The sequence below is a fragment of the Musa acuminata genome, chromosome BXJ3-5 (assembly GCF_036884655.1).
Source record: "Musa acuminata AAA Group cultivar baxijiao chromosome BXJ3-5, Cavendish_Baxijiao_AAA, whole genome shotgun sequence".
Taxonomy (NCBI): Eukaryota; Viridiplantae; Streptophyta; class Magnoliopsida; order Zingiberales; family Musaceae; genus Musa; species Musa acuminata.
This window is the reverse complement of record NC_088353.1, coordinates 39460371-39475009: the sequence shown is the minus strand read 5'-3', so window position 1 is coordinate 39475009 and position 14639 is coordinate 39460371. Positions and strand designations below refer to the sequence as shown.

Here is a 14639-nt window from a genome sequence, read left to right as displayed (position 1 = left end):
GTTTTAAAAAGCATATTAGTTAATCATCAACAGTGCACTGTAGTATTAGAATATGTGTGTGTGTTTTTTTTTGTTTTGGGAAAAATTTGAGCGGGCCGCAACGTTTGGTCAATGTTTGGAGGACTACTGAACGAGCTTATTATGTTGGACGGGACGAAGGAACCGTTCGTTGATTGCTGTGATTTTTTTATCCCTTCCTTCTCGTTGTTTGCTGTGTTTGATCTTGTTAACGATGTCACCAACGACGGCATCTTCTCTGGCTGCCAACCATCATTGAGCACCTTGTAAGAGAACACAAGGAAGAGTACTCCACAACCACCAAATGAGAACAGCTGCTGGTCTTTCGAGTACGCTGACCTCTTCTTTCGTTCACCTGCTTCCTTTCCTTGTCCTTTTGCGTCTCTGTTCCCCTTCGCCGATTCCACCGTAATATTCCCTCTGCTCTCTCTCTATCTCTCTCTTTTTTCTTTTCTATTTTATAATCCCTACCCACTTCCACCGTTTCTGAATACTATAATCCGTTTTATATAATACAATGCACCGTTCATGATTATCTAATCTGCTTCTTAATAATGCAAGGCATTCTTCATTCATCTCCATGTTTCCTTCGATCTCTCTTTCCATCGGCAGCTTCTGCGGCGCTCGCACCTCCGCCGCGCCTTCGTCTCATACCAAAACAGAAAAAATATCTCTTGCAATTCTGAATTGCAGTTTAGGCTCGTATTACTCGGTCGGAATCTTTGCTCTCCATTGATTTGTGGTTCGAAGCCGTCTTCCTTCTTGAACGCGTCGAGTTTCTTGGGCCTGTTTGTGTTTCCTGTTCTTGATCATATGTGCTGCTTCTCCGTCTTTATTAGAAAAGAGTAGCAAGTTCTTGAATTGCTCTTTGTTTTTTCTTTATTTTGGGAGCATCTATCTGTAGTGACAGTGATCTAGGTGATCGTGGAACCCAAAATTTTGGAATAGGAAGCGTGTGAAGAAGAAGTTGTGGAGCAAGTTTTCGACTTCTGCTGGCAGAACCACTTTTTACAATGTCGAGGATCGAACGGAGAAAACTATCTGACGATTACGAGGTGGTTGATGCCCTGGGTCGAGGCGGCTTCTCAATTGTCAGAAAGGGGATCAGAAAGTCCAGCATCAGGGAAAAGAACCAGAACCAGAACCAGAACCAGGTAGCAATTAAAACCCTGAGAAGATTGGGAGGGTACACGCCTCCCGGGCCACTGCAGACCTATCATGGCCACAAGAAGAGGCTGCCTTCGTGGAATCAAAATCAGATTTCGATATCGGATGCATTGCTGACAAATGAAATTGTAGTGATGAGGAGGATAGTGGAGAAGGTTTCTCCTCACACCAATGTAATAAATCTATATGATGTATATGAGGATGTGGATGGAGTTCACCTTGTGCTGGAGCTTTGTTCTGGCGGAGAGCTGTTCGATAGGATTATTGCTCAGGAGCGTTATTCGGAATTCGAAGCGTCTGTAGTCGTTCAGCAGATAGCCAGTGGATTAGCAGCACTTCATAAAGCCAACATCGTTCATCGTGATCTGAAGCCAGAAAATTGCTTGTTCTTGGACAGCAGTGCTAGGTCTCCCTTGAAAATAATGGACTTTGGTTTGAGCTCTGTGGAGGATCACGCTGATCCTATCATTGCGCTGTTTGGATCAATTGATTATGTCTCACCTGAAGCTCTTTCAAGGCGTGAAGTTTCTGCAGCAAGTGATATGTGGTCTCTTGGGGTGATCTTGTATATCCTTCTATCTGGGTATGTTTCTGTCTTTGTTTTAATTTGGATATATAACAATGAAACTTGTATCCAAACCACTTCTCTACTACTGGTCTACCTAATTCACTTATCCTAAATTGAAGGTTCTATATCCCATTTCACAAAGTTTTATACCTAAACTTTTGTTGTTGGTGATGGTATGTTAGGTCTGCATATTCTTAGGTTCAGTCTGGAAATAATTTTTTGTAACAGGATCATTTAACTAAGATTAAATTTTATGTTTGAAGTATTTGTTCCATGGTGATGTACCATATATATTTACCTAATCGATAAAGGAATCTATTTACCAAATTAAGGGATCAAAACAACATCCAATAAATCTTCAAGATTGATGCTAGACTAATAAAGTAGCAAGGAACTAGAACCAAATCCTATCTTTGCCACTTACGTTAGCAGAAAAAAAAAATCTTTTATTTCACTTGCGAATAAAGAATTATTTGAAGGGAAACTAGAAAGCCTAGATTAGTGCCATTGGAAGCTAAACAATCTGCCATTTGGTAAGGTTCCCTTTCTTGAAGAAAAATAAAATGAAAACAAAGAGAATTCTTTTAAGGGAAACTAGAAAGTCTAGATTAGTGCCATTGGTAGTTAAACAATCTGCCATTTGGTTAGGTTCCCTTTCCTGAGGAAGCATAAAATGAAAAAAATAATTTTTTTCAGAAGGTTCAATGGCTCTTAGGGGATTTTTCTCTTTAAGAATTTGATTAAGCACTCGGTATTATGATCTAAGTACATGCTTCCTTGCTTGTCTCTTTAGCCCTTCTAACTAGTCGATATCACTGAACTTATGGGAAAAAGAATGAAAACATCTGCCTTTGGACCTGCACACACCAAAATCTCACTAGATTTGGCTATAATAACCCCTGTCTCTCCCACTACCATTATCACTGCTGAGGTCTGGCGGCGAAGAGGAAGAACAGGGGAAGAGGAAGGAAAGGGAGTAGTGGGGGATTGTGTTTCCTATGCAGGAAGACATTTCTAACTTTGACTTTGCAAATAATTTTGTTATTCATCACTACAGATGCCCACCATTTACTGCATCAACAAATCGAGAAAAACAACAGCGGATACTGGCTGTAAGTTTGTCTACTGTAACAATTTCATAAGCACTTCTTTGCTGCCTACTTTTACTTTGTCTTCTCACTTGGTTTTTGTATAACTGCTTAAATTGTATAGCTTCTGGAGGAATAGAACTCCTGCTCTTTTAAGTGATTTTAATTCTAGATACTACCCCGAATAACATTTTTGAAAATAATTTCTTCACTAATTGATTGCTACATGAGCTTTTGAACTAGAATGTACTTTTAGGTGTGCAGATTCTGTATATATAATAACAGATTTGATATCAACAGTTCTAATCATGACAAATTTTAATATTATATATATATATATATATATATATATATATATATATATATATATATTGTATATATATATTATATTATATATATATATATATATATATATATTACATAAAGGGAAGGGGGCTTTTTATCTGAATATTTAGTAGGATTAGCTAAAAAAATAACACTTGATTTTAGCTAGAAAAATAGGCTTCCTTGTGTTCTTTTTCTTGAGTTTGGAAATGGGTTTTAGAAGCTTTAGTTTCTTACAAAAGATGGGTCAGATAAACTGTATGTTAGAAAAGATGAGCTGTGACCTGAAGTGATTGTAAATTTTCTACCAAACTGATCTAAATAAAATAGAAAGGCTAATTTTAGAGAATACATAATAAATATGAAGTTGTCTGGCAAATGGCATGTAGCTGATGCAAAAGGATTCTTTTCATCCTGTGTTGCTCTTTCATACTTGGTACGTTAATTTTAGCTCGATTTAATTATTTATAACAGTAAACAGAAGGAAACAAAATGCCATTGAGTGAAAGGAACGGGCCTATTAGTAGACATGGTGGCAATGCAACAATCGTTTTACATCTGTTGCATGCTGTGGTAGTCATGAAGGGAGCAATAGGAAAAATAGATTTCCACGCCATTGCTTACCTATGTGACTGACATCGTCAGCAATAAAAATGAATTTGCTTGCAGCTTCAACAACTTTAGTGCACTCTCTTTTTGTTCCTTATACAGGGAAACAGCAAATACTGGGGTAGAATATTACTAGAATTAACCAAGGCATGATGATCTAAGAATATGTAGATTATGTTTGTTACACTTCATTCGCAATAGTCGGGAAGTGAAATACATTGCTTCTTGCTGAACTTCTCATTTAATTATTTGATCCTTCTATAACTTTCAATGTCTAAGGAGAACACTAGAAACTTTCCCCCAATTCATGGATGATAGGAACGGTTATTAACAACATAATCAGCAACAACAAATGAATGTGTGCAGTTCTTTATTCTTCTTTTGCTTGCATCTCATCTGCTTCCCTTCTTTGCCTGACTACTCTTCACCCAATCTTTCTGTTGTTCCAGTCTCCACCTCCTTTCTGCTGCTCTTTTTTTTTTTTTTTTTCTATTTTCCTTCTCTGGTACCATGTGAACCCTGATAGATCATTGACCGCTGCCCTTTGCTTAAGCCCAACATGTGAAAATTTTATCAAATAGGGTAATACTACAATCGTGTGACTTTGATATTTGAAAACAGTACATTATGTTCTGCTTTTTTTAACACACAAACTTATATTAAATTGGCTGCTGCCAATCCCTCTAGAAACTTATGTCAACAGATGAGATAATAGGGTATATAGATAGCTTCGATTGTCAGTTGGTGTTAGAGTTTAAATATAACTTGTCCCATTTCCTATCTATCTGCTTAAACTTTCAGGATAAATGGTAAACCAAACTAAAATTTTATCATGGAATTTGAGTTGGTCATGATGTCAAATTGAGTTAATTCATTTTCTCTGACTATTAGGTGTATCTCAAGCCCATCAAACTTTCATCTAGCTTTCACATGAGAAGGAATGTTAAATTTAAATATAAGTTGCTCAATTTTCCTCTCAGCTTATGCTTTTGACACAAGTGATAATTCAGCTGAAGTTTAATGAAACATCCCAAAAACTCATAAAAAGAAATTAAAATTGGAAGAAAAACTTCCAAATGGTTTTTGCTACTATTTCATTGCTCTCACTAATATGCTACTATTCTTGTGATCCTACTGCTGTGTCGCTTTGTGCTACTATTCTTTTTTAGTCCTTATGATGATCTGATATTCAAACTAACAATTATTTTGATAGTACTCATGTTTCAGTTGCTTTGTTTTACTAATCAGTGCTTCAAATCATGAAAGTCTAATCTTACCTTATCACATGGTAGTTTCTAGCTATAGATGTCCTTTTTCAATAGCTTACTTAATTTTTTTTTGTTGGTAATTTCTTTAAACTCTATATGTTGTATTTATATATTGCATAGGTCATTATTGCTATTGTTCATAATCATATTTATATTAAAAATTTCTGAATTGGAATGACACTTTTGACTGCATATGCTCCTGCAATAAACACCCTAGCTAAGCTGATGTTAAATGCTGCAAAAATGAAATAGACAAGTGGTCTCTTGACATCCAAGGTACTATATTGTTCATCATATGAATGTACAAATTGGCATGGAATCACTTAACAATGAGACCCTAACTACACTAAGCATAACAACTACCACAATGATTTCTTTATCTCATCAGAAATTGACTGGTCTTCTGATCATGGACGGGCTGCCTAGTGTACCTGCTCCCATCATTGCACTTCCAATTTTTATTTTTTTTGACTTCCTTCACATACACTTTGGCAGACATCTATATGGCATTGTCCTGCACAAGAACCATATAGAACGTAATCCATCTATGTGTCGCTGCTCCTGTGGTTGCATCTAGAAGTAAAATCAAGATTTCTTACTTTAAAAAAAGAGTATAATTACACAGGCGAATAGGTTTGGGTGAATTCTTGTTTTAAGAATGTCTTAATACTTGGAGTGTACATCGAGGATCAATTTTAGCAATTTGTAGTGTCCTGAGGTTTTCTATATGGGTGTTATGATATCATTTGAAGATTTAAGACTTCCGAGGCCTCAAGAAATATATAATATATGTTTCAGGAATTGTTTGATAAAACAGAAAAGGATGTTTTTAGTTGACTATCTTGATTGTATTATTTATTTACAAACCTAATCGTTGATGATTGGTTATACTAAATCATGGCAAATTTTTTATTATAATGGACCTCTGTGATTGAAGCTTGATAGAGTATATCTGATATAATTATAACCTTTTATAAAGAATCTGACCTCACTTGGTAGTGGATGCAATTTGTATATTAAAACTGAGCTGATGTGATCAGATATGATTATACTTGTATATTAATGGATCTGATTAAATAGTTTATCCAAAGTCATATTAGAATTACTTAGGATTATCTTTGATTAGATAGGGTTTTTTGTTGCTGTAGACTTTTATTAAGTTACATATTGATCTATTAGAAAAGAAGCGATGTTATATGTAATATTGATAGATAAAAGTAATTTGAGGAAGCATTTGACTATTGAGGTTAATGAATTGACTATTGCGGATGCACTTGACTATATTTGTTAAGAAATATAAGAGGATGAATACATACGTGTACACGTTGAATTGTGTGCGATATTATTATTAGTATCTAGATAGTCTAGCTGGTAAAGACTTTGATGGCTCATCGTAGATCTTGGTTCAAACCCCACCATTGTCACCTATATTTTAGAAAAAGAAAATGATTGTCAAAGTTGACGAGTAAGAACATGATGTATTTTCATTGGTTGCCCTCGTTCTGCAGTTGTGTTCTTTTCTATTTCTATTATTGATTTTCGTGGATTAGCATCTCGAGGTCCTTTGATGGGCATAAAGAAATCGTCTTGGTAGCAACTACCAAACAAATAGAACAATGGTTAGCTCTGTAGTTGTTAGTCCACAAGAAAGGGTTGTAGGTTTATTATTGTCTAGCTCCAAGCCGAAAAGACCTAATGGAGTCATCCTAGCTGTTTTGTAAATCTACTGATGAATATTAATGTTAATAAATTTTAAATTATTTAATTAAATTAGTAATAAAAGATTTTGATGCTATCTTGGAATATACATAATATACCTATATTCTCTTTGATTTGTTATAGATAAGTGTGGATTTTTTAATCACTGATAACGTTGAATTCAGCTTTAAAAATACAATATACTTCTCCCTAAGTCTTTTAAGTGATCTAAACCAAATCCTGATCGAGGATGAGATGCTAAAGATATATAATTGTACTCTTAAACATCAATTAAGATGATGTGAACTTGATAATTCATTCAATATTATAAAGACTCAGATGTTTCTCTAGAAGTTATCAGAGTTATTACCTGATCGTGAGATTGAAGTCATTATGAATTTAATATTTAACATTGGATTAATTGTTTAGATCCTTTATAGAATGATATTTATTAAATTAAAATTATTGAATAAACAATTACAGGAACTATCTGATAAGAGTTTTATTGATTAGTATATTTGATAAAATTATGTAGAAAAAAATGAAAGTATGACTGAAGTTATATTATTATTAATCTTTTTTGAATCAAATACATCACATTTATGGACTAAACTTTTTATTTAGGGGGAAATATGTAATATCCATATTTTTATTTAAGGACCCCAATGTAAATACTGCAAAAAGCACAAAAGAAAAAATAAATTAGCTCCCCACCACCTGTGTGTCTCGTAACTGCATTGCCTCTTTCATAAGGAGTTTTTCACATGGAAGAGAGAGAAAGAGAGAAACAAATAATTAGCTCCACACTGCCTTTGTCTTGTAATTGCATCACTGCTTTTTTTTTTTTTAAATGATAAGTGGTGAAGGCGAAATTTGAGTCCAGGACCTCATAATATACTTTCAAATCTTTATCAATTAAGCTAGTTAACACCTTCACTACATCGCCTCTTACATAAGGAGTGTTTCACATAGGAGAGAGAGAAAGAGAGAAACAAAGAAGAAGGGAGAAGGAAAGAAGAAGAGAGAAGAGAGAAGAAGAAAGGAAGAGAAAGATGATCTTGTGGAAGAAGAAAAGGCAGAAGGAAAAGAGAGAAGAAGAAAAGAGAAACAGAGAGAGGATCTCTCATGGAAGCAGAAGAGAGGGTGAGAAGGGAGAAGAAGAAAAAAGAAAGAAAAAAGAGAGAAAATGTATGTGCTACAATATATTTTCTTATAGCCTTATGTCTAACACCATAGTGGTTCCAACTTCCAACCAAGGATTGTCATGCTGATTGGTGGTATCAGTCCCCTTGATCAAACTAGTATGTACAGGTAGCTACCGACAGATTGTGTGTTGCAAGGTTCGCCGTACCATACCGTACCGGCGTTTCGATCCGAGCTCGGTACGGTATGGTACCGGTGTACCGGGCAGACCACCTGGTACCACTACAGTGCTACAGTATTTGTCCTGTTTCAGACGATATATCAAACCTTGGCTCCAATTAATAGTAATTATTAGTGAAATAAATCACAGATTAAGAAAATATATGTCTGTCTAAGGTGTGACTAGAGAGTTAGCCACTTGCTCCTTAGAGAGATTTCATAACCTTCTTACTTTGTCAAACCTTGGTTCTAACTAATTGTACTCATTAGTCAGAGAAGTCACAGATTAAGAAAATCTTTGTCGATTTAAGGTGTGCCTAAAGGGTCAGCAATTTCCTTCTTGGATGGATTCCATAGATTTCTTGCTTTTTAAAATCTTGTTTCTAACCAACACTAGTAAGATAAATCATAGATTAAGAAAATCTCCATTTGTTTGTGGTGTGCCTAGAGAGTCGGCCACTTCCTCCTTGGAGAGATGTACCTTCTTGCTTTACAATGTTGATTTTTAAGCATAGCAACCCCACAACTTTGAACCTAACACTCCCTTGAATCTTATAGAGATGCTACTTTTTTAATTTGCAATGGTGATCGGAGATCCGTGTTCTGCTCCTCCATGTTCTTGTCAACAATAATCATCACCTGGCCGAAGGCAATTCCACTTGTCCACAAAGCATAGAGAAGGAATACGATGCTATTAGGATAAATAGCTATTAGAACTCAAAAGCAAGATCCTTGGAGGCTTGGAGAGACATTTCAAGGATGGACCAAAGGAAGGAAGATTGACATTTAACATGGTGGTATTGCACAATATCCCTATAAATGGTTTGATGTATAATTAATGATGTGTGTTAGAACTAGCAAGGAATCTTAATTAGATTCAATTTCTTAGTGTATTAGGATTTGGATTAGTGATCCAAGTAAAATGAGAAGTCCTTAGTGAATGAGGACTTGTTTCTATAAATACACTATTTAGCTCATGATTTTTATGAGAGGAAAAGTTATAGAGGAAGACATTTTGGGTTTTCCTGAGTACATTCTCTATTGAATCTAGAAAGAGGTGAGAAAAAAGTTCTTCGGGTTTATGTGAAAGTATGTATAACGGTTTCAGGCTCGGGTTTGAGTTAACTTATGAGAGAGTGATTCCTCATATTAGTTTTCTCATATATTGAAGAATTTAATTTTTTACATACATTTAGGTAGGGAGTGTCAAACCACGTTAATCTTATATCATTTTTTAGTATATTCTTTGGTTGATCTTTCGGGTTTCTCTTTTAGTTTTGAGTTCTTCTCTCTCCCTAACAAAATGGTATCAAAGCTTAAAATATCCATAATTAGAAAATTAATAAGGATATTGTCAGTTATTTCTGTGGACTTTACTATGGAGAAATTTGATGAAAGAAATAGTTACACTCTGTGTCAAAGAAGAGGGTCTTCTTGAACTACAAGGCCTAGGACAACCAACCAAACCAGAAAAAATGAGTGATAAATATTGAGATATTGAGAGAAGCTTCAAGCAAAGTGTGTAACCACTCTTCGTCTTTGCATCATTGATAATACTATCAATAATATAGTTGATGACGATTTCGTCATCACGAAAAAGCTTTATTTGACTAAAAGTTTGACTAACAAGTTATATCTAAACCAAAAGTTATAGTTGAGAATTGAGGAAGGCAAAGACTTGATAAAACATCTAAATATATTCAAAGAAATTTTAGATAAACTAAATAAAGTTGATGTGAAGACTAATGAAGAAGATAAGACGTTACTTCTTGCATCACTCATCAACTTCTATGACAATTTTGTGGAGATAGATATTATGTGAAAAAGATACAATAACTCTGAAACTAGTTGAAAATGCTTTAGTATCTCATGTTACAAGGAAAAAGGATAAATATAAGAACATTGATAATGAGGCATTAGCTACTTAGGGTGGATATCAATTAGGATGATTTTTCGATAAGAGTTGATCTCAGGATGACAAATCAAGATCAAAAGTTAGGTTTTTGGATGATGTTCAATGCTATTATGGACATATGAAGTAACTTGTCTAAAAGAAAGGGAAGAAGAGCCTGATGAGTGCCTTCTTATGATGGATGGTGATGGAGATGTCCTCATACTCTCCAAAGGTAATAATGCATTTTTCTAGAAGAGTTGACATTTAAATTTTGCTTGTGTTACTTGTATTTGTTCTCAAAAGATTGTTTTGGTTCACTAAATAACAAGTTGACTAGCAAGTTGAATCTAAGTGATGATTCAATGATGGATGTCATACATGTTGGTAAGGTAAATATTAAAATATTTGAGGGAACACAACATACTTTAGAGGATGTGGCTTATGTTCCAAAGATACAAATTTTTTTAAGTCTTTTGGTTTCCAAGGATTATGGCTACAGGGTTAGAGGTGGAGTTTTAAAAATTTCTTGGGGTTATATAGGCCTAATGAATGAAGATTGCATCAAGAATCATACCATATGGATGAAGCATAGTAAAGATCTCAAAGGGCTGGACACATGTTGCACGTGTAGGGATGGTAGGTACCTGCAATAGCAAGTCTTGTTCGCGATAAAGAAAACAAAGGGTGATGGACAATGTAAGGGGAAAAGTTGAATTGGTGGTGAGACGGAGAGATGAAGATCTCTCCCGAATAAGTAGTGTTATTGATTTAGTTTTAGTTACACATGGTATGTTGGCGAGTTTATTATAATCAAATGTTGAGCCATGAATTGATTCATCTGCGTAGCTGCGGTAAATTCTTTAAGCCAATAGTTTATAGATTTTGTATAGGAGACACAAAGTAGGAAGATACTCGTTAACATAGAGATGGTTAGGATTTGAAGTATTTTAAAAATAGTAATTATGCTGAAACCACTTTGATATTTGGAGCAGTCCTAATTAGATTTAAAGTCCTTGGTAGATTGAGATTGGAGATCCAAGTAGAAAGAGTTTTTTTAGTGAATTAGGATTTGTTTTTATAAATACGCCACACATTTCATGATTTTAGTAAAAGGGAGAGGCATAGATGAAAATATTTTGGGTTTATATGAGAGGATATACAAGAGTTTCGGGCTTTGGTTCGGGTTAGCTCAGGAAGAGTGATTCCTGGTTTTTTCATATAATGAAGAATTTGATTTTCTGCATGGATATAGATAAAGAGTGTCAAATCATGTTAATCTTACATTGACTTTTTGATATATTCCTTTGATTATTGATCACTGAGATTCTCTTTTGGTTTCCAATTCTTCTCTCCCTCCCAACAATCCGCATCATATTTTTCTTCTCTTCATGCCAAACTTATGATTTTTTTTATAATTTTAACGATCAACATAAATGTTCTATATCCAGGGTGACTTCAACTTTGAGGATCCTACATGGAAGGCCATATCCTTTTCAGCGAAGGATTTGATTTCTAGACTGTTATCTGTGGAGACTTATAAGAGACCCACTGCTAGTGATGTATGATTAATGTCCATATGCATTATTTTTTTGTGACTATATTGAACTATGGTGATGTCATATAACTTTTTCTATATCGTCTGTTTATTCAGTCTCATTGATCTGATATGTAAACAGCTTCTGAAGCATCCATGGGTCATTGGGGATTCTGCTAAGGAGGAGCTCATGGATTCAGAGGTTGTCACTAAACTGCAGAGATTTAATGCTCGGCGGAAATTGCGTGCAGCTGCAATAGCAAGCGTATTAAGTAGTAAGGTTGCTCTACGAACAAAGAGGCTGAAGAGCCTGCTAGGATCAAATGATCTCACCACTGAGGAAATTGAAAATCTACGTTTACACTTCAAGAGAATGTAATTCTTTCGATATCTTATATGGTTGATAGTTTTTTTTTTTAAATGAGCTTTTGAAACTACCCTTACGAAGCATTTTAACGATCATGTTCAGATGCTGCAGCGGTGACCAAGCAATATTGAATAAATTGATAATATATCCAACCTTAAATCACTAATGAGAATGTCTGATATGTATGTTCTGGTAAGGGCACTGGAAAATTACAATAGGTCACTCGAGCTCATTTCATTATTAAGATCAGATATAGTGAAATCAATCTTTCATGCTCATACAAGATTTCTTTTCCCTCCTATGTTCTCTATAAGTCTAATAAACTTGCAATTGATTTGCAAAAGACCAGCTAACATTGTTTAGTTTCATATGCTTTTTTCTATTAGAACAATGATACGTTGTGCTACTGTTATATTGTGTTATTCATGTGAATTCTCAAAATAGCAATTTTATGGCACTATCTGATGTAACTCTCTCTGTTTTCTTTTTCCTGCATACCTAGTCATTTGTATTTGATGTAGTACTTGAAATTGTTGATAAGTTCTCATGTCTTGGTAAATTATAGTATGAATAGTAGCCTAAGACAATCTATTTATCATGGCATGATAGCTGAAAATTCTGAAGTGCATAGAGAACTATGATCTATAATTCTGACATTGTTGATAAGTTATCATATCTTGGTAAATTATTGTATGAATAGCTAAGATCTATTTATCATGGCATGATAGCTGAAAAATCTGAAATGCTTAGAGAACTATGTATGATCTTTAATTCATTGGAGTTCAAAACGTAAAAGTAGGTGTTGTGGATGCAGATGTGCAAATGGAGAGAACGCTACTCTGTCAGAGTTTGAGGAAGTCCTGAAGGCTCTAAAGATGGATTCACTAATCCCTCTAGCTTCTCGAGTGTTTGATCTGTTTGACAACAACCGTGATGGAAATGTTGACATGAGAGAGATCCTTTGTGGGCTATCCAGTCTCAGGAACTCACGAGGAGAAGAAGCTCTCCGACTCTGCTTTCAGGTAACAAGCTAGTTTACTAGTCATGAAACAATTAACAAACAGGGAGAGAGAAAACGTGGTTTTGACTTCACAGCTTATGTCCACAGGGAAAACATATCCTAGAATTTTCTTGATCATAGAATATTCTCCAACTCATGAGCATCTTGAGTATCATGACTACATATAAAAAATGAAAGAGGTAATACATTAGCAAACCTCACTGTTATAACGATTATGCAATCAAGATATACATACATGGACATGCAGGCCTGACTAGCAACAGCATTCAGATCCTTCTCTTCCATCGTCAATAATGAGTTTGGAAACCTCGTAAAGACTGACTGCATAAATCCTTTAAAACATACTAGTTTATGTGATTTGATTCAAATTTATGTATTTAGTAGCAAGTGGAGCTGGGTACAGTTTTCTTTTCTTTTTTTTTTCCTTGTATTAAAATTTAAATGGAGGAAGAGAAAGGAGAAGTGAAATTATATATATATATATATATATATATATATATATATATATATATATATATATATATATATATATATATATATATATATATATATATATAATTCACAAATGGGAACTGTGTAGGATTAGCAGACACAATATTCTTCTCTTGGAACTTAATTTGCAATCAAATCATTGAGTTATACATAACATGAGACACTTCTACATTGACACGGGAGTGTCTGATGGTATACATCTGTGTTATGTTTGGTCTATTCTTTCTTAACGTTAATAAGATATGTTTGTGTGCTGCTGCCGCAGATGTATGACACTGACAGGTCGGGATACATCAGCAAGGAAGAATTGGCGTCAATGCTTAGAGTAACACTACCAACTAAAGTCTCCTCCTCAATCCCATGAAACCATTTCCAATGATCTAAAAGGAAACGGTTTACTTCTGCAGGCCTTGCCTGAGGATTGTCTCCCTGCTGATATTACTGAACCAGGGAAGCTAGATGAAATCTTCGATCAGATGGATGCTAACAGTGACGGGAAGGTCACCTTTGATGAGTTCAAAGCAGCAATGCATAGAAATAGCTCTCTGCAAGATGTTGTCCTGTCTTCTCTGCGGCCAGTTTGACTCCCCATAATGAGAAGCAAACAGGTGAGATGAACTCCATTGTCCACCTTGGCTCTCTATATCTGAGTGGTTCCGGACCGAGGGGCTGCTTTGGTGATTGCACCAAAGGGAGTGGGAGTGAAGATATATTACTTTTACGTACTACTAGTATAGTGTTTGTAGACTTTATTTTGTCACATGTTCCCTCAATTTATTAGAAGAAAAATGTTGGCTTAAAAATCCCACTTGTTCCTATAAGAACTCCATTGCAAAAAATAAAATTGAACACACTTGTAATAATCACATCATCTTTGAACTAGAACGTGTCTACATGCATGCTGTTAAAATTTTATTTTGCATAGATACGTGTATAGATATAAGAAGGATTCATTTAGCGTGAGATTTGGGTACCTAATATTAGAGTTTGTTAGTATTTTAGATCCTTATTTTGGAGTTGGTAAGTTCTTTTTAGATCGCCTAATTGAAACAAAATTATTTGGAGAACCAAATCATTCCGAAAATAAATAAATAAAAAATTCAAGAGTGAAGATAAAAATTATTGAAAATTTAATTATCCTATGTCAATACTTTATTAGTGAAGACAAAGACGCTGTGATCCTACAATTTTCTCTAGTACATTGAAGAGATTGAGAGAAAGTTTCTTAT

General features: G+C 34.7%; 1 protein-coding gene across 1 annotated transcript; it reads left to right on the top strand.

Moving 5' to 3' along the window:
- Positions 1 to 263: 263 nt before the first annotated feature.
- LOC103985584 (calcium and calcium/calmodulin-dependent serine/threonine-protein kinase) lies at positions 264 to 14218 on the top strand. Its single transcript, XM_009403328.3, has 7 exons — positions 264 to 1768; positions 2811 to 2865; positions 11445 to 11555; positions 11673 to 11905; positions 12712 to 12919; positions 13676 to 13735; positions 13818 to 14218. The coding sequence occupies exons 1-7, from the start codon at positions 1032 to 1034 to the stop codon at positions 13992 to 13994; spliced, it is 1581 nt and encodes a 526-aa protein (XP_009401603.2). The 5' UTR covers positions 264 to 1031; the 3' UTR covers positions 13995 to 14218.
- The last annotated feature ends 421 nt before the right edge of the window (positions 14219 to 14639 follow it).